A 24,238-nucleotide genomic window follows, 5' to 3' on the forward strand; every position below is an offset into this window, starting at 1 on the left:
TTGTAGTCGTCATGTGTCGTGAAAATGGAGCGGGCTAATGAAACACTAGGCAGGGTACTTTGCCATTTTTTTCTGCTCAAGGTTATCCTACTGCACAAAATTGTTAATGATAGACGAATATTAACTAATTGATTTATTCATTCAATTTACAGAAGTCTTAATATATTTTGCCGTGCTTAAATTTCTGCAGTAATTAGAACATCTTATAATAATCTCAGTTCAGCCAAGGATCACAGTATTTTAGCAGCAACACCTCATCATGTATTCGTAGTCGTGACACAAACCGTGAAGATTCAAGGGACATTGCAGGAATTGAGGACATAACACCGGAAGACTATCTGAAATTATAAGACCGTTTTCAAATATAGATACAAAAAAGAATAGAAAAATAACAAATTTATTTTATGAATTGCCTATGTAAACATAACGTAACATCTCTTGTCTTTATAAATAATGATATTAAGTGAACGTGTTTGTATGTCAATTTTTTTTCCTAGAAACCACTGATTATTAGTGGGGGAGTTTAATTTTCAAGGAAATAAGGAACTTTTCACGCGGTCGTAAGCTAGCTTAAAATTATATAAATGTCCTGTCTATCTGTCTGGTATGTATTCACAACTAAACCGCCAGACCAATTTTGGTGAAATTGAGTATGAATACATATATTTACTCCCCTCTCTCCTGTCTGAGTTTGTCTGCAAAGTAAGAGGAAGAGTTGCCATATCCATTCACTCTTGCTATTCGAAATAAGATGTCAACGTTCGTGAATAAGAGAAGATGGTGCGAAGAGTCTACCCGCTACATCAAGTATATAAATTTTACTTTACTTCTCGACGCCCAGCCTTTTCGTCGTTTTACGTTCTTTTCTAAACATTTGTAGCCTGTTACCAACGTGGATTTATAGCTGTTTTGTAACCAGTTATCCCAACAGTCATGCACGAACGTTGACAATGAAAAGGTAGTTCTCTCTTACAACAACCGTATTTTAATTCAATATGATTTTATATTTCTGTGACTTCTATATCAAGGGTGGCTAATAGCTATAAGGGTCTCTATCATGAGGTTAAATAAAAGATGAAATAATATTACTAATGATTTTTATTTACATTTTGTCTTAAGGTATCAGTCTTTTCTTTGGCACATTGAGTATATAGATTTAATACTGGACTAGAAATAATTAAAACACTTCTTCAATCGTAGGCCCACCGTGATGTTCGTTCGGGTTCTGATAGCCTGGCATTCTTCCCGACATTCCGCCGCCCATTCCCCCAAACATATTACCGCCAGGCATTCCTCCAAACATGCCGCCTGGCATTGCTCCGCTCATCCCGCCAGGCATACCCCCGGGCATACCTCCCGGCATACCCCCGGGCATACCTCCCGGCATACCCCCGGGCATACCTCCCGGCATACCCCCGGGCATACCTCCCGGCATACCCCCGGGCATTCCTCCGCTCATCCCGGCAGGCATTCCTCCTTGCATCCCACCGGGCATTCCTCCTGGCATCCCCGCGCCCGCTCCGGCCCCTCCGCCGTGCATCTTAGTCATAATCGGCGAGCAAACCCGCTGCAGCTCTTTCAGTCTGTGCTCGTACTCCTCCTGCTCGGCGAGCGTGTTGTTGTCGAGCCACCGCAGCGCGTCGTCGCAGGCGTCGCGCGCTGCTCGCTTGTCTTCTTCGCTCAGGCGGCCCTCGGCCTCGTCCGCCGCCTGCTTCACGCTAAACACGTACGACTCCAGCTGGTTGCGAGCCGTCACGCGTCGCCTCTGTCTATCGTCCTCCTCCTTATATCGCTCGGCGTCTGCCAGCATGCGGTCGATCTCCGCCTGCGACAGCCGCCCGCGGTCGTTCTTGATCACGATGTTCTTGCTGCGGCCCGTGCTGTTCTCTTTGGCGGACACGTTGAGAATGCCGTTCGCGTCCATGTCGAACGTCACGTCGATCTTGGGCACGCCGCGCGGCGCAGGCGGTATACCGGTGAGGTCGAACCTACCCAACAGGTTGTTATCCTTTGTCATGGCGCGTTCTCCTTCGTACACCTGGATAGTCACAGCTGGCTGGTTGTCCGAGTAGGTGGTAAAGGTCTGAGACTGCTTGCAGGGGATCTTCGAGTTGCGTTCGATGATTTTAGTCATAACCCCGCCAGCCGTCTCAATGCCAAGCGACAGCGGCGCTACATCCACAAGCAATACGTCCTGGATACGGGTGTCGTTAGAGCCGCTCAGGATGGCAGCCTGTACGGCCGCGCCGTAAGCGACCGCTTCATCCGGGTTGATGGACAGATTCAGCTTCTTGCCGCAGAACAGGCCCTGCAGAAGATTCTGTATCTTGGGGATGCGCGTGGAGCCGCCGACAAGCACAACGTCGTGAATTTGACTTTTATCCATCTTGGCATCTCGCAGCGCCTTCTCGACTGGTTCGAGCGTGCCGCGGAAGAGGTCGGAGCACAGCTCTTCAAAGCGCGCGCGGGACACACGAGTGTAGAAGTCGATGCCCTCGTACAACGCGTCTATCTCAATTGTGGCTTCAGTGCTGGAAGACAGTGTTCGCTTCGCGCGTTCGGCGGCGGTGCGCAAGCGACGTAGCGCGCGTGGATTCGTCCTCAAGTCCTTCCGGTACTTGCGCTGGAACTCGTCTGCGAGGTGGTTCACTAATCGGTTGTCAAAGTCTTCCCCGCCGAGATGAGTGTCTCCGGCGGTCGCCTTCACTTCAAACAGCGAACCCTCGTCGATCGTCAGAATGGAGACGTCGAAGGTGCCGCCGCCGAGATCGAATATGAGCACGTTCCGCTCGCCCTTCAGGTTCTTGTCGAGGCCGTAGGCGAGCGCAGCCGCCGTCGGTTCGTTGATGATTCGTAGCACATTCAGGCCGGCAATAGCACCGGCATCTTTGGTAGCCTGGCGCTGCGAATCGTTGAAGTAAGCCGGCACTGTGATCACGGCGTCGCGCACTGTCGTTCCTAAGTACGCCTCCGCAGTTTCCTTCATTTTGGTAAGAACCATGCTGCTAATTTCCTCGGGCGCGAATCGCTTCGTCTCACCCTTGAACTCCACCTGTATTTTGGGCTTGCCGCAGTCGTTAATCACCTTGAAAGGCCAATGTTTCATGTCCTGTTGGATCTTGGGATCGTCAAATTTGCGGCCGATGAGACGTTTGGCGTCGAACACCGTATTGCTGGGGTTCAAAGCCACCTGGTTCTTCGCTGCATCTCCGATGAGTCGCTCTGTGTCTGTGAAAGCGACATACGAGGGCGTGGTACGGTTACCCTGGTCGTTGGCGATAATTTCTACGTTGCCATGTTGCCAAACACCAACGCACGAGTATGTTGTTCCTAAATCAATTCCGATAGCTGGCATTTTCTTGGAATTTCTTTCAACTAAATTCACTGATTATAACACGATGTCTCTTATTAAAATAACACTTATTTTGTTTCACGTTGATTTGATTGGTTCAGAAGGTATTATGTCACCCGCTAAACTTTATCACTTCGTCTATTCACTTCGAGATTCAAAATATTACTGAATTTCCCGGGCAGGCTACGTCATTTATATACCCCGTCCAGGCAGCCAATAGGAGCCCAGAACGTTCCCCGCGATCGCGACGTCACGTCGAGACGGTTCTCCTATTTGCTGGAATTCTCTCGAACCAACCGGAGAGGCTAAATGTGTTATTGTCATTGTCATTCATAAAAATTCATAAGGGCTCGTACACACTTGTGCTATTCCATGATTCCGATTGTGTTTTATAATAATTTTAAGTCGTGGTATTAAAATAAAGTAATTAATACATACATATAGGGACGACATTGTGGGGTAGACAGAGCCAACAGTCCACGTTTAGCTGTATGGCTGTATGATGGAATTGAGATTAAAGTAGTGACAGGTTGCTAGCCAATCAATTGCATTTTAACGACATCCATGGGAAAGATATGGAGTGGATCTTTTCAAAATTGCAGGACACCACGCGAAAATAATCGTAACTATGTGGGGGACCACATAGTTACAAAATAATAAAGATGCATTATTTTACTAAAGTAAGTAAGGAAATAAAAATAGAGAAATAATAATACTTTAATAGAATACATATAAAAAAATCAAGGTATTATCTATTTTAACGACTACGACAAGAAACCCAACGCGGAGTCACACAATGTTCTTTGAAGAAGGTTTTTATGTTTATTTATCTAAATACACATATATGATGGACCTTTAACAGATAGACAGAGCCAACAGTTTTGAAAAGACTCAAATGCCTTTTCCAGTTGTATTTTCACGGATAACAGTAAAAATAACATTTTTATATCTAATGAACAGTGTGTACACGGCCGTACGTGACGTTTCCCCTCTGTGTCGATGTTTGGATGACAAACAGTGTTGCAGTGTCATAAAAATGTTACATTTCTTTTATTTTTATAAATGCTTTAAAAACTTTAGGATTAAAGGAAAGAGATACGTTTTTTTTGTGCTATATATTTTTTAACGTCCAAGCATAAGAAAAGGATAAAATATTTCTAAATCTATTAAAAGTATTACTGATAAATAAAGCATATTATACAATTGACGAGTGTTTTAACGATAAATATATAGAATTGACATTAAATACAAATTAATGATATTGACGCAATAAAATTTTAAATTATTTTATGCTAATTTAAATTGAATTAATTGAACAAAACTAATTGAATAAAATCATACTTAATAAAATTGACAAAACCACTTGCCGTTCCAATAATAATGCTGCTATACCCTACGGGGTTAATGTTGTACCCATTATTATACCAGGGACTATTGTAGTAGTTAGAACTTAAATGTACAAAATAAACAAAACGATATTCTATTAAGTGTCAGAATGTTCACCGCGACTAGCTAACTAACTCTATGCCAAACCCTTACCCTGATTTCTTTTATTACTTCTGACGTTCTTGTTTATTTCAGTGCCAAATTTTATTAAAAACGATCTATTGAAATATATTTTATTAATTTTTTTTGCATTGCATAATGGCAAAGTTTATACGAATAATGTATATATGCCAAATACATTCAATCGGTTCAGTGGATTGGTGCAAATGTTTCCTTTTATAATATTATTGTGCTATATTTAGATTTGTATGCGATTGAGGCTAGCAACCAGGAAGCTGTACCCCATAAGGGATAAAGACGCGATTATATCATGTATGAATAAGACAAACCCTTCGTAAAGGAGGAGAAACAAAGGTAGGTACTTTTTTTTGGAAATTCCCAGCCATTGAAAAAAATCGTAGCCTTGTACAAAAGCTATTTTTTTTGTAAAAAGATATAAAATTGAAATAACTATCAAGTGCACTAATCAATAACAAGAATACACCTTAGCACCTATAGAATATAGTCGTTACATATTTTTTTGAATTGTGTAACTTTTATTAAATGTAAACTGGCAATACCTGATTTGCTTTATATTTTATCTCTTTCTAGCATATAACACTATCCTTGTCGTGACGTAATCGCGATCACTCCGGTTGGTTCGAGAGAATTCCAGCAAATAGGAGAACCGTCTCGACGTGACGTCGCGATCGCGGGGGAACGTTCTGGGCTCCTATTGGCTGCCTGGACGGGGTATATAAATGACGTAGCCTGCCCGGGAAATTCAGTAATATTTTGAATCTCGAAGTGAATAGACGAAGTGATAAAGTTTAGCGGGTGACATAATACCTTCTGAACCAATCAAATCAACGTGAAACAAAATAAGTGTTATTTTAATAAGAGACATCGTGTTATAATCAGTGAATTTAGTTGAAAGAAATTCCAAGAAAATGCCAGCTATCGGAATTGATTTAGGAACAACATACTCGTGCGTTGGTGTTTGGCAACATGGCAACGTAGAAATTATCGCCAACGACCAGGGTAACCGTACCACGCCCTCGTATGTCGCTTTCACAGACACAGAGCGACTCATCGGAGATGCAGCGAAGAACCAGGTGGCTTTGAACCCCAGCAATACGGTGTTCGACGCCAAACGTCTCATCGGCCGCAAATTTGACGATCCCAAGATCCAACAGGACATGAAACATTGGCCTTTCAAGGTGATTAACGACTGCGGCAAGCCCAAAATACAGGTGGAGTTCAAGGGTGAGACGAAGCGATTCGCGCCCGAGGAAATTAGCAGCATGGTTCTTACCAAAATGAAGGAAACTGCGGAGGCGTACTTAGGAACGACAGTGCGCGACGCCGTGATCACAGTGCCGGCTTACTTCAACGATTCGCAGCGCCAGGCTACCAAAGATGCCGGTGCTATTGCCGGCCTGAATGTGCTACGAATCATCAACGAACCGACGGCGGCTGCGCTCGCCTACGGCCTCGACAAGAACCTGAAGGGCGAGCGGAACGTGCTCATATTCGATCTCGGCGGCGGCACCTTCGACGTCTCCATTCTGACGATCGACGAGGGTTCGCTGTTTGAAGTGAAGGCGACCGCCGGAGACACTCATCTCGGCGGGGAAGACTTTGACAACCGATTAGTGAACCACCTCGCAGACGAGTTCCAGCGCAAGTACCGGAAGGACTTGAGGACGAATCCACGCGCGCTACGTCGCTTGCGCACCGCCGCCGAACGCGCGAAGCGAACACTGTCTTCCAGCACTGAAGCCACAATTGAGATAGACGCGTTGTACGAGGGCATCGACTTCTACACTCGTGTGTCCCGCGCGCGCTTTGAAGAGCTGTGCTCCGACCTCTTCCGCGGCACGCTCGAACCAGTCGAGAAGGCGCTGCGAGATGCCAAGATGGATAAAAGTCAAATTCACGACGTTGTGCTTGTCGGCGGCTCCACGCGCATCCCCAAGATACAGAATCTTCTGCAGGGCCTGTTCTGCGGCAAGAAGCTGAATCTGTCCATCAACCCGGATGAAGCGGTCGCTTACGGCGCGGCCGTACAGGCTGCCATCCTGAGCGGCTCTAACGACACCCGTATCCAGGACGTATTGCTTGTGGATGTAGCGCCGCTGTCGCTTGGCATTGAGACGGCTGGCGGGGTTATGACTAAAATCATCGAACGCAACTCGAAGATCCCCTGCAAGCAGTCTCAGACCTTTACCACCTACTCGGACAACCAGCCAGCTGTGACTATCCAGGTGTACGAAGGAGAACGCGCCATGACAAAGGATAACAACCTGTTGGGTAGGTTCGACCTCACCGGTATACCGCCTGCGCCGCGCGGCGTGCCCAAGATCGACGTGACGTTCGACATGGACGCGAACGGCATTCTCAACGTGTCCGCCAAAGAGAACAGCACGGGCCGCAGCAAGAACATCGTGATCAAGAACGACCGCGGGCGGCTGTCGCAGGCGGAGATCGACCGCATGCTGGCAGACGCCGAGCGATATAAGGAGGAGGACGATAGACAGAGGCGACGCGTGACGGCTCGCAACCAGCTGGAGTCGTACGTGTTCAGCGTGAAGCAGGCGGCGGACGAGGCCGAGGGCCGCCTGAGCGAAGAAGACAAGCGAGCAGCGCGCGACGCCTGCGACGACGCGCTGCGGTGGCTCGACAACAACACGCTCGCCGAGCAGGAGGAGTACGAGCACAGACTGAAAGAGCTGCAGCGGGTTTGCTCGCCGATTATGACTAAGATGCACGGCGGAGGAGCCGGGGCGGGCGCGGGGATGCCCGGTGGGATGCCAGGAGGAATGCCCGGTGGAATGCCAGGCTATCAACAGTACCAAAATCAAGGAGGACAAAACGACGGACCTACAGTTGAGGAAGTCGATTAATTCAATAATACTTATCTAGATTTAAAAAGTAAAAGACTGATGTAGATATAAGCAATTATAAAATATGACTAGCCTAGGTATATTTATCAGCAAGATGATCATTTGTTTTCAATAAAGTATTGTAGGTATATTATTTAAATTTATTGTTTCATTCAATTACCTATCGCCCCACTACTTAACACCATCAACTAATATACATAGGTATATATTAATAAATGCATCCATTTTACCGAATCATTTGGTACTGGTAATAAAGTAGAGCGCTTATCCCTTGCAGGAAGACAGAGCCATCAGTCTTGAAAAGACTGATAGGCTACATTCAGCTAATGATAGAATTGGGATACAAAGATTCAAATAATGACAAGTTGCTAGCCCATCAACTAAAAGAATAAAATAAGCCTATCCCTAAGTCGCCTTTTACGACATCCATGTTTTTATTGATGCCGGGAACCACACGGCACGTGAATATAACATCAGTGATTTGCAATTAAAGTCAAAGCATTTTATCCAAAGAACCTGATCGGATTTGTATGAGCAGGACTGAATGAATGGCTCGCTATTTCACCAACTAATTTTTTTTTTTCAACGTAATAATAAGTATCTTCCTAGTTTAATATGGTTACCGGTGGAATATTTAAGTTCTGGGTATTGTTCTCACCTAGGGGATAAGCGCAGCCGCAGCAGTAGCCATGTATGATCGCCTCATCGTCTTCGCAGCCAGTCGCAGGACATCCATTACACCATAACCCGATACCCATCCATGGCAAGTTCCCTGACAATAACGTTAGAATGGAATAAAATAATTTTATTTTCAAAATTGGATACAAAAGTATCATTCATTGACGTCACATATCTGTAATATAATAATATGTATCTACTACCGCTTCCAAAGCGCATGTGTAGAGGAAGTACTATAAAACACTCCAGACTCATGATGGCAAAACCCATGATAAAAACTCCAATATGAAAAACCAATTCGGTTTTATTTCACACCAATGTGTAGAGGGTATTATTATTATTTTAATATAATTAATTAAAATTAATTGGGCCTGCTGAAAGAAATTTCTCTAGAAATAAGTAGTGCCCTTGTACTGAATTTCTCTTTATTTTAAGTATTTTTTTTTTCTGATTTTCCTTGTTATACATAAATATATAAATAAAATATTTCATCAAAAACTTACAACGTGACGCTTTTCGCACTGCACTCAATCCTGTTTCTGACGACGGTGATTTATTTAAAAACAAACTTTTCACACCCGCCAGCAAAACAAATATCACACAAAAACAGCTAAGATTCATTGTTACAACTATTCAGTTGTACTTATTTGACTTTCTTTATTAAATATTCAGTTATATTTTAACTTTTTCTACAAACTATAGGTGTTGTTGAGAAGTTTTTAACAAAACAATTAAACGTTTCCGTCGCTCCCTGTGCATTTTATAAGTGTGACGACAAGTAAAACAATTTTAAGTAATGATAGGTCAGTGTCGCTGTTGATAACGTAATTGGACATTAAAAAGGTCCTTGAAAATGTTTTCTACATTTTTTCTAATGATTAATATACACATACAATCACGTCGAAATCCATCGCGAGGTAGACAGAGCCAAAGACTCGAAAAGACTGAAAGGCCACGTTTAGCTGTATGGCATTAAGATTTAATTAACAGGATGTAAGCCCGTTGCCTAAAACATGAATCCTAGGTTTATAAGCCTATCCCTTAGTCGCCTTTTACGACATCCATGGGAAAGAGATGGAGTAGTCTATTCCTAGATGATTAGTCATGTAATAGAATAATGACTTTTGATTTTTTGGAATGGGAACATAGGTTGCCTGAAGGGCGTTAACTATTATTACAGTGGGACGTTTTTCATGCGAGGGTTTGACACTACGAGTACTCGTCGGATGTCGTAAGAGGCGACTAAGGGAGAAAGAATTAATCCTAGCAATTATGATTGCGACAGGGCGAGGTTCTTCCAGTTATTCTTGCCTGTAATAAAACAAACATGCATATATTTTGTATAACATTTATTTTGTTCATACATCAATATATTGGCACAATACCACATGAAAAATTTATTAAATTACAAATAACATACCTTATACGTAACACCTATTAAAATTTGATTTGGTAAATAAAAAATCACGGATAAATGAGATCAAATCATATCACAGATAGTGTACAGATGTGCATACTAATTAGGACTAGTAAAAATAAAATAAAAGATGTAATACTAGTGACTTTTCAGACATACAAATGCTCTTCTTTTCAGAAATAAATTAAATAAACCTTTCTTCAGATGACTATTTATTAACAATACAGGTATTAAACGCGCACGTAACGTACCTTCATTTTATCTCAGACGTTTTGACACATTATTTATAATAGTATAATAAAATGCGAAAGTTAAAACTCTGTTTATTCCATAGATAGTTAACCTCGCTCGTCGCTCGAGAGAATGATGTAACGGTAATTAACGTCAATAAGAAGTTTAGATACACCTTATTTATTAAATAAATAAATTATCCGCTAACAAATAACAATAGTTTTGTGAATTTGCAGTTTATGCTCATCGGCAAAATTTGTTAAAAACATTTGATGAAATCCGTTTTTGAAATATGTACTTAATAATCTGTATTATTATTAAAAAGTACATTGAAATATAATTACAACAAAAGGGATGTTTGTATGAGAGAAATAGCACTTTTTTTCCTTTGAGCACCTGAAAAGAATTATTTTCACAAACTGTAAGTAAGTGCATACATTATGTTTGTGTTTTAAAGTATGCCTTATTTAATATTTTAAAACCCTAGAAAGAAATACCGTAGGGCCCTTGTTAACAATTCAAGATTTAAAATTAAAAATTAGTGAAATTTGTTATTTCTTCTTCTTAAAAACAAACATGTATTAAACTGATAGAAAAAATACAAAACTTGGCACCGTATAATTTTTTAACTAGATAAGTATTATATGTACTTATTGAGGAATAATCAAAATATGTTTATTAGATACTAATTTTGACTGAGTTACTTGAATACTCTCAAGAGTTAACTTGAACAATTCTCAGTATTATTATTCAAATACGAGAGTTCATATTATTTTATATCCTTAAATTAATAAATTCAATAACATTTGGCCACAAATGTACTTACAATGGGTGCTTTGTATTATAGACACATTGGGAACATACTCCACTTATACATAATCAATCAATTACCAATAACTTACACGTTAAACCTTTTTTGGACTATACTTAAAATTACTTCACATTCTACATTATTTACTACATACGTACATATAGTCACGTCTATATCCCTTTCGGGGTAGACAGAGTCAACAGTCCTGACAAGACTGAAGGGCCACGTTCAGCTGTATGGCTTTATAATGCAATTGAGATTCAAATAGTGACAGGTTGTTGTTTTTTTACGACATCCATAGGAAAGAGATGGAGTGGTCCTTATATTTCTTCTTTTGTTGCCGGGAACCACACGGCATTCGAATCGTCGAAGACAAATGGGACGAATAAACGTGCGCGGGTTCTAGTTGGATCAATATCTATATGTGTGTATTATCTATTATTTCTTTTACTAAAAATAAAAGATCCACTTTCACTGCAGCTATATCACTATCGTCAAACCTAAAACGGACCATTTATTGGGACCATTCCATTTCATTCTCATTTTAGAATTAATCTTTCCGTAAATAAGGCAGGTAGGTATTATTAATGATATTAATCATATTCCCACAAGTTTACATGCCATTGTTTTTTTTTTCACAACATACTTAGTACACATTTTATGTAAAATATATGTACGGCGTACACGCATTGTTAGATAAATTATTATAGGTACCTACTTCCTTCTTATAAATGTCTGAAGCGTTTATACCGAAGCCCTTTCAATGAGGTCGGGCGTGAGCGACGCCCGCGACAGCCGATGGCGAGCGGGCGCCAGTAGGGCTCCGCCCTCGCACTGCTTGTTGCCCAAGCAGTTACACGAACACACCTGGAATGAAAAGAAAATGTTTATTGCCTTTAATACATTTAGTAAATTCGGGCCATTAAAAAAAATGACTACTTATATAAAATATGATTAGTGGAATGGCTAATAAACTTGGGATTCTTCTTGTATGCGATGAGCTAGTGACCTGTCAATATTTGAATTTGGCCCTTTAGTCTTTTCAAGACTGTTGGACCTGCCTTCCCTGCAAGGGATACAGACGTGATTATACGCTAGTACATATGTATGTATATAATTTAATTACAATTGTTGCGGAGATCAGTTTAGAATTTTTTTATATAACCCTACTTTATTATCCAATCCAGGCCAAGGCCAAGGTTCCACATATAACGCCAGGCCAGCGAAATGAAGAGTTTCCAAGGATTAATGTGGGCCGATCCCGGCGGCACTGCAATGCCGGGCCGACCCGTGACGGGAGTGGAGCGAGCCCCGAACATCCCGTCGATTTACAAAAATCAGTTTAATATACTGGTCCCCCAGTGGGGGAACTTTCAGATATTAAGCTGAAAAGAACAGATACTACACTTTGATCTTAGCCAAAAGGCCGAGAAGCGATAACAGATTTAGCCGACACGAAAAGGGTCTTTCTGATCGAAATAATCTCTCTACCGCGTTTGTGGAACGGCGTGTTTACAAGTGGCGCCATCTATGGATAGGTATGCAATATTACCTATGTTAGGGGCATCATGGCTTTTGATTAGAAATGTTATAATCAAAGAATCATTGTACATAGGTTTTATTCTAAACTTTTTATTATATTTTACAAAAGTTTTTCTTTACAAATATTTTGATTTTATATGACGTAATCAATCAAATTGCGCCAATTCATGATTGACTATTTGAAATCTGGGTTGCGATGCCGGAACTTGTTGCATATCTCTTTTTACCTAGACATTTTATGGCGTTGCGATAAGTTGCTGCTCCCACATTGCAATATAACAGATATGTAGATAGAAAAAACTCTTTATTGCGCCATAAAAGTTAAACATACAAAACAGCACCAAAGGCACAGAGAACAAAAAAAATTGATTAGATGGTAGAAATTTTGCAAATTCTGTGTGTAGTGACAATAAATGTGTGTTTTTTGCTTCCAAGGTAATTGCGAAAGGTAACTAGTAAATACTTACAGATGCTTGGTCATCGTGGGATCGTATTCTGCCGGCGATGTGCGCATCTATAGGTAGTAGAGTTCGCGAGCCCTCCTTATCTTCATCGCGCGTATTACCCTCGGCTTGCCTGTTGATAAATTCATACATACATACATAAAATCACGCCACTTTCCCGGAGGGGTAGGCAGAGACTACCTCTTTCCATTCGCCACGATCTTTGCACACTTCCTTCGCTTCATCCACAGTACTCTAAATATATTCATATTAAGTTATATTCATACAAACTGATTGGAGTTTATTCGAAATGGTAGCAACTAGTCATAAACGCAAGTCGTCATGCATGCGCATGCGTAGTCTTTTTTTTTAATATTTCATTATGGAATTAATGCAAATAATAGATTCATGTTTCATAGATAAAACGTAAACTGCTTAGACAAAATAAACAAGTAAAAATTAAGGGTAAAAAAAGAAGAATCACGCACATTGTGTACCTAAGTTTGTGAATGTGTGTCTGTAGTAAATACGCATATGCATGCATGATAAGCAATGTTTAATGTTAGTTTATTTTTTATTTGTTATATCGTCATATGTAGTTAACTACAAATCTTAGTTAAGTCTTCTCTGGAGCTAAATATATTATCCATATGCAAACTTGGAACAGGTTACCCTTTCACTGCCATGCATTCCTTTAGTACCAGAATTCACTCAGCATGAAACTGTAGACATTTTTTTGTTGATTCCGGGACGAAAGGTATCTTTTATTTTATCCTCAGTAACCTTATCTGTGTCTGCGTGTGTAATTCCATTAAGATCGGTCTCGTAGATAAAACGTGATAAGAAAACAGACAAACAAAACCCAATTATCAGTTTATTTTTCAATTTTTTTTTTAATTTACATGTATACAATGGAAGGACGTATACTCACATGGTCATGAACCTAAGTACCAACAGGTTGATGCTAGCCGCGACCACCGCTAAGCCAAAGAGAATGAACACCAGACTCAACGCCACGTACCCTGGTTTGCTTGTCAGAGCTTGGTCATTCTGAAACACAATTTCAAACTCGAAAATACTTTTTTTCATTTCATGCTAGCTCAATTTTTCCAGATAATCCCCAATTTGAAGAAGGTTAGAAAGAATTTTTTGTCAGTTGGGGGTTTTTCTTCGAAATAACCTTCATACTCAGAGGAAGTTTATTTAATCAATTTTATTCCATGCCTTGTGGTTTCAGGCACTTAATAATAGAACCACTCTTATATCTTTCCATGGATGTCGTAAAAGCCGACTGGGGGATTTTTATAAACTTGGGATTCCTCTTGTAGACTGTGGGCTAGCATCCTGTCACTACATGAATCTCAATTCCATTATAAAGCCATGCATCTGAACTTGACTTTTCAGTTTTTCAAGACTGTTGGCTCCATCTACCCCGCAATGGATATAGATGGGACTATATGTGTTTTTGTATTTTGTTCTACATTTGTTTTATAATGCAGCAGTACCCCAAATATATAATAATTTCTTCATCAATTAAGGTATGGCCGCGTTCAACTGCATGACATAATAATATAATTGTGATTCAATTTCAATTCATTCAGACTTTTCGAGACTGCTACCCCGTAGGTGATACAGTCGTGGTTATATGTATTGTATGTTTGAACTTGGTACCTGTAATGCCACATAGTCCCCGAAGCCGATCGTGGTGAGCGTGACGAAGCAGTAGTAGAAGCTGTCGAAGTAACTCCAGCCTTCGTATCGAGAGAACACGGCGGCACCTGCAAAACAAAACATTGCTTTTTTTTAAACACATTCAGTTCATTCTGTCTGTCTGATCAACAGCAAACTAAGTCGTGTAATAGGAGTTGGTTTGTGGTATTTATGTAAATTGACCTACAAAATATTGATTCAAGTCGAAAAAGTGGTAAAATTAAAATTAGTTTTCGTGCCTTATATTACTTTATTTTTGTTATAAGAGATGATTTGTGCCAAATGAGTAAATTTACTAAATGAGTAGTTAGATTTTCCTAAAATTTCCTTGTGCCTAAATTGACTTATTGTTTTGAGCCACTATTGTAAATATCCGAGTACTACAGTTTCTAATGTTTATCATTTCTATGTTTTCTGTGTACATGAATTCATACCAATTATTGAGGAAAATATAGTATTTTTTTTTTGGAAGAAAAAATCTCTAAAACTACAGGATTGATTTTGATTCAATTTGGCACAAAGATAAAATATACCTTATATATTAAGCCAAATAGCTGAACGTGGCCATTCAGTCTTTTCAAGACTGTTGGCTCTGTCTACCCCGCAAGGGATATAGACGTGACCATATGTATGTATAAAATATACCTTCAGGAGTACTAAAGGGTACTTTATTCCTTAAAATTTCCCGGGAAAAGCCTCACGTTAAAACTACTTGGTACATAAATAACTTTCACTTACCAGTGGTTATAATAATTGACGAAAGCATGCCTGTTGCGAACATGAGGTTCATTTCTGTGGCTTCGGTGGTATTACAGCGGAGATAACATTTGGCGCGTCGGATCACCACAGACGCGAATTTGTTCAGACGCTCACCTATACTTTGGAACATTACTAGGCCTAGGGGTATGCCTACCTGTAATAACATATAAAAAATACAGAAATTAGTCAGGCCATGCGCGCAGGTCTAAAAAAAAAGTACTATTTTTCAGGCATTGTAGCCAGAAAATTAGGAGAACCATATGCAGTCTTTCTCATTTCTGGTTTGTGAACACATCCGCTATGAATTTCCATACCATCCTTGCTGCCTCACTGCTCGTCACCAGCAATCAACATACATATGTCAAAAGTCTTTCTTAACCTAACCTGACTGTCAAGTCAGTCAGTATACATACTTCAATTCTTTCTAGGTCAATAAAAATCGACCAATTTCATAAATTTATGTCTCTTCGAACCATGATATTGGCAGAATCACCGAAAGTCCGGTGGAAGCCATAACATAGAAATGAAGGACAGAAAAAATCTCACCAATGACAGTGATATTTGAAATATAAAGGGAAAGAGGTGTGATTTATGTGTATGTAAGATTAAATCCACTCCTTCTCGTCCCCATAGATGTTGTAAAAGGTGACTAAAGGCTTATAAACTTGGGATTCTTATTTAAGGCGACGCGCTAGCAACCTGTCACTATTTGAATTTCAATTCAAACATTAAGCCAAATAGCTCAATGTGGCCTATCAGTCTTTTCAAGGCTGTTGGCTCTGTCTACCCCTCAAGGGATATAGACGTAACCATATGTATGTATGTAAGATTATATAAATTAAGCATATTACCACAGCATAAGCCATACAGAAGGCTTTTCCTCCAACTGTGACTGGTGTAGAATGCCCGTAACCGATCATGGCGAGGACTACCGTGGCAAAATAGAACGCCCCGGCAAACTTCCATTGTGGCCCGGCTTTGTGTGGCTTATTCTCTATTATAACGATCTCTATCATGTGGTAGTCTTCTGGAGTAATGTTGTATTTGCGGACCAGACCATTTTTCATGTCTGAAAAAAATGAGTTTTGATATAATATGTATATGTATTTATTTTAATTGCCGTGTGATTTCTAGCACCAATAGAAAAAAGAAAAGAAACCACTCCAGCGTTTTCCCATGGATGTCGTAAAACGTGACTAAGGGAGAAGCTTATGAACTTGGGTTTCGTCTTTTAGGCGATGGGCTAGCAACCTGTCACTATTTGAATCTCAATTTTGTCATTAAGCAAAACAGTTGAATGTCCTATCAGTCTTTTCAAGACTGTGGGCTCTGTCTACCCTGCAAGGGATATGGATGTGATCATATGTATGTATGTGTTTTTAATTAAACAAATAAAAAGGATACTCTATAAAACATTTGCCCTTTTCATGAAATTATTTGTATAAATAATAAATAAATATTTTTTTATTAGAAAAGTCATTACCTGAAAGTCAGTACACGAAATGTCTAGTATTGTTGACATTATAGGGAAAAGGTTTGGAATTCAATGAACCTGTCACTGTCACCATCCAGCTGAACATGGCCTTTCAGTTCAAGACTGTCTATCCCGTAAGGAATAAAGATGTAATAAATGAAATGTTTAAATTGCAGAATCTGGGATCCACCTTTCCATCCATAACAATGCATGCATACATACCAGTTAGAACCTCCCATCTTTTACTTTCTGTGTCTGATTCGAGAGCGTCAAACACTGCAGCACCAATGAGGAGGTATGTAAAAGTGCACACCACTAAAGATAAAGTGCGGACGTTTTGTCTCTTCATAATGTCGCTCAAGTGCCTTAAATAAAAGAAAAACCGTATTCAACAAGTTTTTACTAGATAATTAAAAAAATAAATGTTTTTAAACTGTTTACCATACCTTTTCCCTTTCCACTTAAGTTTTCCACCTGTATTTATGATTCTAGCATTTTTGACTAAATATTTAATGAAACATTAAATCGTGTAAAAATACAAAAAGTCAAATGCTGCTATAGCACAAATCATTTTCATTTCTTTTCCAGATTTTCCAATTTTCTCTTCAAGTTTTTCACATTTTGTCAATAAATATGGTACGTTCCGTTTACACAAGACACGAAATGGACACGCCAAAAACACACACATGAAGTTCATCTTGGTCTTTATATTACTTATGTAATAATAAAGAACACATAATTTCAATGTAATAAAAAATACCTGGTATTACGTTAATAAAACACATGTGTTATTTCAAAAGTTAATTTAGTTTTAAATTTTTATTCGAAAGAATTTACAATTGATAGTAAAGATTTTGTTTGGAATGAAATCTACTTTTGACGTTGACAGTACTAAAATGTGTCAAACTGTCAGTGCATCGTCAATATTAAAATTTCTTGGTGGCTTCGTTCCATTATTCGAATGCTGAATATTTTTTGGACAGAAATATTTTAGTCTCGTGAAAATACTCTACTACACGTTTAAAATGTCAATGTTATGACAAAACTTCTAAGCAGTTGTTGAATGAAACACGTTCTTTCGCGTGTTCATTCGATAGTCTGATGCGGGTTTTACCCTTAATTTATTAATTTAACAGGATTAACGCACCGGTTGTGTTAACAAATCAGCTATGAAAGTAGTCTGCAACAAATCCAACCCGCCTTTAGGTGATTATTTGTGCCTGGTATCAGGTTATTTCACATTGCATCAGGTTTCATAGGATGCCTAAAATAGCTTAATAACTTCGATGTTTCAGGTGGTTTGCTGGCTGTGGAGCTATTCCGTTCACTTGGTAATTCCATAGATGTATCCTGGAGCAATGAGAATTCTGTTACTCTACCAAAATCCTCAAAATCAGTGCCATATGGAACTAGTAATGATTTGATAAGAATAGTGGAGAATGTGTTTAATAAGTCAGTGGAACCACTACAGAAAGTAACAATGAACCACTGGCTATCCTTTAGCCTTGTCCTGGATGATGAGATACCAAAATCCCTTGAATATTTGGACAAAATACTTGGAGCATTAACTTATTTAGTGGGAGAATCATTGTCAGTGTCAGACTTGGCTGTATTTAGTGTGTTACATGGTAAGTTTTTTAATATTGATATACCATTTTACACAGAAGCTACATTTCCACAATCACTGCATATCTGTCCTATAAAAATTAATTCTTACTATATTTGAGTGATTCTTCCGTTTCGTTCAAATCTCAACGATTTTGAATAATATTTTTTTTTTAATCGATTTTTAAAAACAGTTACATATAATCATTCGGGTACCTTTCAAGTATAGATTATCAGTAAAGGCCTTCATGAAAAAGCTTTCATTGTCAAGAAAATAGCTGGAATGTAATGAACCCACGGAAGGTAATGAAATAAGTACGGAAGGTAATGCTTGAATTTGGAAGGTAATGAAATAAAATTAAATATGACGGGAATGTAATGATTTTGTATGGAAAGTAATGAATAATCAGAATGATCTCTCTCTCTCCTCATGACCAAACCATCTTAACATACCCTTTTCTATTCCTGTAACTACATCTACTTTCACATCGCAACATTCCCTTATAACGCTGTTCCTCCGTTCACTCAATTTCCACCCATCATACTCCTTAACGCTCTCATTTCCACTGCATTTATTCTGCTTTCGTGCTTCTTTTGCCATACCCAACTTTCATTCCCATACATTAAAAATGTTATAAAATGTAACGGATAAGTTAACATTATAAACAATAAGTAGGAACTCTCAAGAATTAAATTAGTAATCAGTCTAATCAAAGTTACAATCAGTCATTTTTACTTATTTAAAATTAATATTTAGTAAATTTTTATACATAACTTGCCCTCTTCTAAATTCTTCCAGCTCATTCAAACGTTGCAAAATTTGTGATTCGGGTATTCATCATCGCTAATTCATCATTCATTCATCATCGCTAATTAGCGGCCATCCAAATTTCTTAGACTTGCCCTGACCTTTCCTTAAAAAAATATTTTATACTGTAGAGAACTTTGCACTCTATTTAAAATTTTACCGATAAAATTGGGACTAACTCTTGGGCCATGTTCAAAACTGGTTGTAAGTGTGCCCATATAGCAGAAGCATCGTGCATTATATTTTCGCTTATTGTGCAAAAAGAATTATGAATGACTACTTTGGTTTCCTGATCATAAAAATATAAAACTCCTGTATGCAAAGAGATTTGTTGGCGGCTTCCACCGAAATGAAAACTTTGTACTTCTTCATTATATTTTAATAAATAATTTTCGCTGAAGTCTATATGGCATATGACTTCACTAGGAGATAAATCACATTTCAGATTCTTAATAGCGGAATATTGCATTGTTATATTCAAAACACTATTGTTTCTTCAAAAAACTGCCAGTAGAGTTTCGAACTTCATAATGACGTTACGTGGTAAATCTTCCTTTTTCTTTTTTAATGTAACTCTCTTGTTTTTTTTTTCATCTTTTCCTACGTAGTCTTGCTTCTCAAAAATCCATTCATGATAAATAATAGTTTTCCGATTGTCAAATTCCTGGTACGTCGTGACTCTATTTTTGCAGATTTTGCACTTTCTCTCTAAACAATGTCTTTCGTACACACTACAACATAAATTGTTCAAAACCTCAAATGAAGAATTTTCTGTGATTATATTAGCTTCCTTTAAAAATTTAATAAAAAGTTCAATGTTAGAGTGCAGCTTGCATTGGCACGTGTCTCTTTTTGATGAAGGTTGAATTATCGAGAATGGTCTATATTTGCAGAATACTGAGTAATGTATATGGCCCCATTTCTTACAAAACTTCGCATGTAAATTTTTCATATTATCGGTTAAATATATTTTTTGTTTTTTTAATGCACCTTTTTTTAATAAATTCGTTTTTTCCTGGCGCCATTTTACTGTTTACATCGTCTTGTAGAAAATTTTTTTTCATAGCAAAAGTAATACTTGACAATATCCCATACTTTTTAAACCTCGAATTATCAATTATATCTCCAGCAAAAGCTCCTCTTTCCTCTTTTTTCGGAAGGCTTTTGTGTTTTTCTGATCCTCCTCGACAAACTGTTTCATTAAACAAAAACTTCTTTTTCACTTCTTGTACCTTCTCATTATTTATGTTTTTTATGACTTCATCTACTTTCTTTTCTATGCTATCTTGAATCTTATATTTTTGTAACTTCCGCTCCATAAATTAATGTCTTCTTAAAATCGCTTTCTCATTTTTTTAGTTTGTCAATATCATTCTGTAAGATTGTAATTGCTTTTTTAGATCTGTATCGCAATTTTCTCATTGCGCTTGAAATACTAGTTTTTTGATGCACTAAATGTGACTTCGATGTACTTTGGCTTGATGTGGATTCTTCTTGTAACACAAGAGGGTCGCGTATTGTAGGATCTGGATGTTTATAATTTCCTCAGTTTCACTACTGGGTGGAGAGTTGTCTATTAAAATTCTTTGAAATTTTTTCTGCTCTTTTAGCTTATTTAAATATTTTTTGGAGTTTTTTCGCCATCATCGCCTTTGCTCCCTCTTTTGTCGTGCCGTCATCTCTGTTATACTTAGGACTTGTTTCTTTTCTTTTTTTACAAGGTATTTCCTCTTTTGTTTCCCCTTCTCTAATTTGTATTTTTCAGGATCCGCCTTGATTTCTGCGTATTTTACCTTCTTTCGCAATCTGTCTTTAGCAAATTTTTCTTCTTTAGTTTCCTATTTCTTCGGCTTCGACATTATTGCAGATGTATCTAAAAAACAAAACTAAGCAAAATAACCGAATATTTCACGAAACCTTCTTTATTAATTAGTAATTATAAACTACTTATTCCGTTCGTTCAGTAGTTTTTCAGTTTATTGCGAACAGACAGAGAGGCAGGCAGAAAGAAAAAAGTAGCGGGGAATTATTATTTACTAATAAGTACTTAGGTAGGTTACAAAATGTACAGATTTAATTTTAGGTTAGTTCAATAATACTGACATAATACTTACACAAGTTATAATTCGATATAATCAAAATAATAGAAAAAATTTAACAAAGAGACATAGGTAGGTACATATTAATTACTACGCTTTTATTAGCTTGGGTTGTATGTATGTATGTATGTAACGGAATCTTTGAGCTTAATTTTTTTTATATTTAAAAAAAAAATCATTACAATCCAAAGTGATTCATTGCCCTCCTTTAAAAAAATGGAGGGAACGGAAGGGAATTATACGGAAAGAAATGAAGTTTGAGCAGATTTCCTGAATTTACTCATAAATTAATAAAGGCTAGATATTCATAATTAATTGATAACTAGACCCTACAGTATGCTAATTACCTAAAGTTGAAATTATTTTATTACGTCTACACTTACATACAAAAACTATGGAAAGTAATGTTTACTTACTCGTGACAAACGCTGTTTTCAGAAATTAAATCGTAAAAATATTTTGTCTGGGCAGCGTGTGACCTCTCCTGAGGACTTGTATCGACGGACTGAGGTGCGCGGGAGCGTCTTTTGTTTGGCAAGAAATAGATAGTATTGTACGTGCATAAAAATTTTAATGTTATATTTTTGTGGAAGGCAATGTAGTTTTTGGGTTGACAAAACTTTGAAGTCGATTCTTTCTATATTAAACACTTATAAAAAATACTGTATTGCAGGTTTATAATAGTCAGTGAATACATTAGTATAAAAGAAAAAAAAATATGTACTTTTCTCCTAGGAAAGTCAACAAAAGTGTGTCACAACGTTCTGAGGGTCCATTTGAACAAGGAGAGGAATGAAAAAAATACATGTTTCTGTTCTAAAATTTTTTTTGTTATGGGGTTTAAACCTGATATAGATGATGGATATTTAAGATAAAAGTACGTCCTACTTTATTCAATAAAAAAAATACGGTTGATTACAATATTCCTAACGACTTTTGACCTGGAAAGGCGATTAGGACGAAACGAAAGAACCACTCATTTACAAATTTGCTCAATAATTTTCAGCGTCTTCCAAATTCAAGGAGGCAACCAAGTCAAATCCTCCAAAAAACATACTCAGATGGATGAAGCTCATTGAAGCCCAGCCTCCTGTCACAAAAGCTCTGAAGGAGATTCCTACTGAGATAATTGAGAATATGTCAAAAGCCAGTTCAAGGTTGGTTTTCTTAGAATTTTGACCTAAATAATTGAATTCAATTAATGCTTATATACATGGAAATAATAAAATGTAATTTTTGGCCACAGTTGGATTTGATAATGCCATAAAAGTATATATTTGTGTGAATAGATCCAGATATTAAAATCATGAGCTTTTATACTGATTAAAAATTAGTGAATATATACTATATATACTTAACAATTATTTGAACAATTGACAAATCAATGCAATATTATCAATCAGGCTTGGTTAACTGCTGCGAAATTATTGCCGATAAAAGTTAAATTAAATCTCTTCAAATTGCCAAAAACTCATGTTCGGAAATTCCAGGAACTTATCTGACCTGTTTTTCCCATTAAGCAGATTAAGGTCGAACAAACTCAAATTATCAACAAAAAAAATTGTGTTCTCAGGAGGTCGCCTGCAGCCAATAATGAATCTGGCAGTCGGCAACAAGAAGGAAAGTTCATTGAACTTCCCCATGCTGAGATGGGTAAAGTCATTGTCAGATTTCCGCCTGAAGCATCTGGGTAAGATTTTCTTGTTATCGTCATTAACAGACATATGATCACGTCTATATATCTTGGGGGGTAGACAAAGCCACCAGTCTCGAAAAAACCAATAGGCCATGTTCAGCTGTTTGGCTCAATGATAGAATTGAGATTCAAATAGTGCCAGGTTGCTTGCCCATCGCCTACTAGAAGAATCCCAAGTTTGCGTCACTCTTTCATGCAAAAAATTTATGAATGAACTTTAATGGAAAATTTGCATGATGTTGGGGAATTACTTATTAAATTTAAGGCAGAAGAAGTTGTAGCAGCTAGCAGCTGTTTGTTCCTTTTTTACGCAAAATCTACTGGATGATGGTCCTAGATGAAATATTGTTCATGCATAGAATATAACCTGAAATAAACCGAGCTTTGCAAAACTAAGTTTGTTTTCTCTTCATGCGTTATCTACTGAACCAATCTTCATGAAATTTTACCTATATATATAATCTAGGGCCTCAAAAAGGACATAGGGTACTGTTCATCCCAGTAAAAACTATAGTTCCCATGGAACTTGCAAAAAACCTTCTTTTGTGGATGGCGCTAAATTTGCACGAGCGAAGCTACGGGTATAAGGTGGTCACTTTTATTATGTTAATTTTACAGATATCTTCACATCGGCCATGCTAAAGCCGCTCTGCTGAACCAGTACTACCAGCAAGCTTTCCAAGGCAAGCTGATCATGAGGTTCGATGACACAAACCCGGCTAAAGAGAATGTCGACTTTGAGAAGGTAAAAAAACATACCTACATACATATAGTCACGACTATATCCCTTGATTCCTTGAGGTAGATAGAATCAACAGTCTAGAAAAGACTGATGGTCCATGTTCAGCTTTTTGGCTTTATGATTAATAAATTTTTTTTCATTCAAATAGCAGCAGGTTGCTAGGCCATTGCCTAAAAGAAGAATCTCAAATTTATAAGCCTATCTCTTAGTCGCTTTTAACAACATCCATGAGGAAAAGATGAAGCTAAAAAGCACCGTTTCAGAAGGTCAATAGGTGTAGTAAAAAAGACCGGGTACTATTTATAAATAACACAGGTATTATCATTGTAACATGATTAGAAATGTCCGATATAAAATATAGGTACGCTACGTGCGCGTTTAATACCTGTATCATTTATAAAAATAGTATAACGCAACGTGAAAGTTTAAATCAGTTAATACCAGGAACCACAAGTCACACACGGTATAAATTTTTTTACA

At 38.1% G+C, this 24,238-nt stretch overlaps 5 protein-coding genes and 1 non-coding gene across 7 annotated transcripts in view; 2 read left to right on the forward strand and 4 right to left on the reverse strand.

Annotated features, from left to right (window-relative positions):
* Positions 1 to 205: 205 nt before the first annotated feature.
* Positions 206 to 9,089, reverse strand: LOC132902785 (uncharacterized). Its single transcript, XM_060949104.1, has 3 exons — positions 8,925 to 9,089; positions 8,402 to 8,515; positions 206 to 338 (listed from the first exon to the last, which is right to left on the reverse strand). The coding sequence occupies exons 1-3, from the start codon at positions 9,040 to 9,042 to the stop codon at positions 241 to 243; spliced, it is 330 nt and encodes a 109-aa protein (XP_060805087.1). The 5' UTR covers positions 9,043 to 9,089; the 3' UTR covers positions 206 to 240.
* On the reverse strand, positions 1,067 to 3,498 carry LOC106143323 (heat shock protein 68-like). 2 transcript variants are annotated; one of them, XM_060949102.1, is made up of 2 exons: positions 1,414 to 3,498; positions 1,068 to 1,353 (listed from the first exon to the last, which is right to left on the reverse strand). In XM_060949102.1, exons 1-2 carry the CDS (start codon positions 3,353 to 3,355, stop codon positions 1,178 to 1,180), a joined length of 2,118 nt encoding a protein of 705 aa, XP_060805085.1. In that variant the 5' UTR covers positions 3,356 to 3,498; the 3' UTR covers positions 1,068 to 1,177. The 2 variants fall into 2 exon arrangements, with proteins under 2 accessions (XP_013200833.2, XP_060805085.1); XM_013345379.2 differs by having other exon boundaries at positions 1,067 to 3,498.
* Positions 5,645 to 7,831, forward strand: LOC106139556 (heat shock protein 68-like). Its single transcript, XM_013341063.2, has one exon. It carries the CDS (start codon positions 5,788 to 5,790, stop codon positions 7,741 to 7,743), a length of 1,956 nt encoding a protein of 651 aa, XP_013196517.2. The 5' UTR covers positions 5,645 to 5,787; the 3' UTR covers positions 7,744 to 7,831.
* Positions 9,090 to 11,449: 2,360 nt separating the features above from the next.
* Positions 11,450 to 17,458, reverse strand: LOC106129300 (potassium channel subfamily K member 9). Its single transcript, XM_013327821.2, has 8 exons — positions 17,255 to 17,458; positions 17,031 to 17,173; positions 16,186 to 16,403; positions 15,314 to 15,488; positions 14,537 to 14,643; positions 13,797 to 13,915; positions 12,890 to 12,998; positions 11,450 to 11,747 (listed from the first exon to the last, which is right to left on the reverse strand). Exons 2-8 carry the CDS (start codon positions 17,155 to 17,157, stop codon positions 11,625 to 11,627), a joined length of 978 nt encoding a protein of 325 aa, XP_013183275.1. The 5' UTR covers positions 17,158 to 17,173; positions 17,255 to 17,458; the 3' UTR covers positions 11,450 to 11,624.
* On the reverse strand, positions 12,126 to 12,318 carry LOC132902844 (U2 spliceosomal RNA). Its single transcript, XR_009657263.1, has one exon. It is a non-coding gene; the product is annotated as a U2 spliceosomal RNA (small nuclear RNA).
* Positions 17,459 to 17,854: 396 nt separating the features above from the next.
* The window catches only part of LOC106129715 (bifunctional glutamate/proline--tRNA ligase), a 39,988-nt gene continuing 33,604 nt past the window's right edge, over positions 17,855 to 24,238 (forward strand). Inside the window, exons 1-5 of the mRNA XM_060949364.1 lie at positions 17,855 to 18,014; positions 18,104 to 18,436; positions 22,327 to 22,477; positions 22,894 to 23,010; positions 23,635 to 23,761. Of these exons, the coding sequence (XP_060805347.1) occupies positions 17,978 to 18,014; positions 18,104 to 18,436; positions 22,327 to 22,477; positions 22,894 to 23,010; positions 23,635 to 23,761 (765 nt within the window). The 5' untranslated portion in view covers positions 17,855 to 17,977. The remainder of the gene's footprint in view (positions 18,015 to 18,103; positions 18,437 to 22,326; positions 22,478 to 22,893; positions 23,011 to 23,634; positions 23,762 to 24,238) is intronic.

This window comes from Amyelois transitella, chromosome 18 (genome assembly GCF_032362555.1).
Source record: "Amyelois transitella isolate CPQ chromosome 18, ilAmyTran1.1, whole genome shotgun sequence".
In the NCBI taxonomy this organism is placed as follows: domain Eukaryota; kingdom Metazoa; phylum Arthropoda; class Insecta; order Lepidoptera; family Pyralidae; genus Amyelois; species Amyelois transitella.

Excerpts from the sequence above, each read along its gene's own strand:
- LOC132902785 (XM_060949104.1), bottom strand. The coding sequence starts at position 9,042 with ATGAATCTTAGCTGTTTTTGTGTGATATTTGTTTTGCTGGCGGGTGTG. Across the intron at positions 8,516-8,924 it reads AGTGCGAAAAGCGTCACGTT|GGAACTTGCCATGGATGGGT; the intron begins GTAAGTTTTTGA and ends CGTTATTGTCAG. Across the intron at positions 339-8,401 it reads CGGCTGCGCTTATCCCCTAG|ATAGTCTTCCGGTGTTATGT; the intron begins GTGAGAACAATA and ends TTATAATTTCAG.
- LOC106139556 (XM_013341063.2), top strand. The coding sequence starts at position 5,788 with ATGCCAGCTATCGGAATTGATTTAGGAACAACATACTCGTGCGTTGGT.
- LOC106129300 (XM_013327821.2), bottom strand. The coding sequence starts at position 17,157 with ATGAAGAGACAAAACGTCCGCACTTTATCTTTAGTGGTGTGCACTTTT. Across the intron at positions 16,404-17,030 it reads AAGATGGGAGGTTCTAACTG|ACATGAAAAATGGTCTGGTC; the intron begins GTATGTATGCAT and ends CATTTTTTTCAG. Across the intron at positions 11,748-12,889 it reads CCCACGATGACCAAGCATCT|GTGTGTTCGTGTAACTGCTT; the intron begins GTAAGTATTTAC and ends TTTTCATTCCAG.
- LOC106143323 (XM_013345379.2), bottom strand. The coding sequence starts at position 3,355 with ATGCCAGCTATCGGAATTGATTTAGGAACAACATACTCGTGCGTTGGT.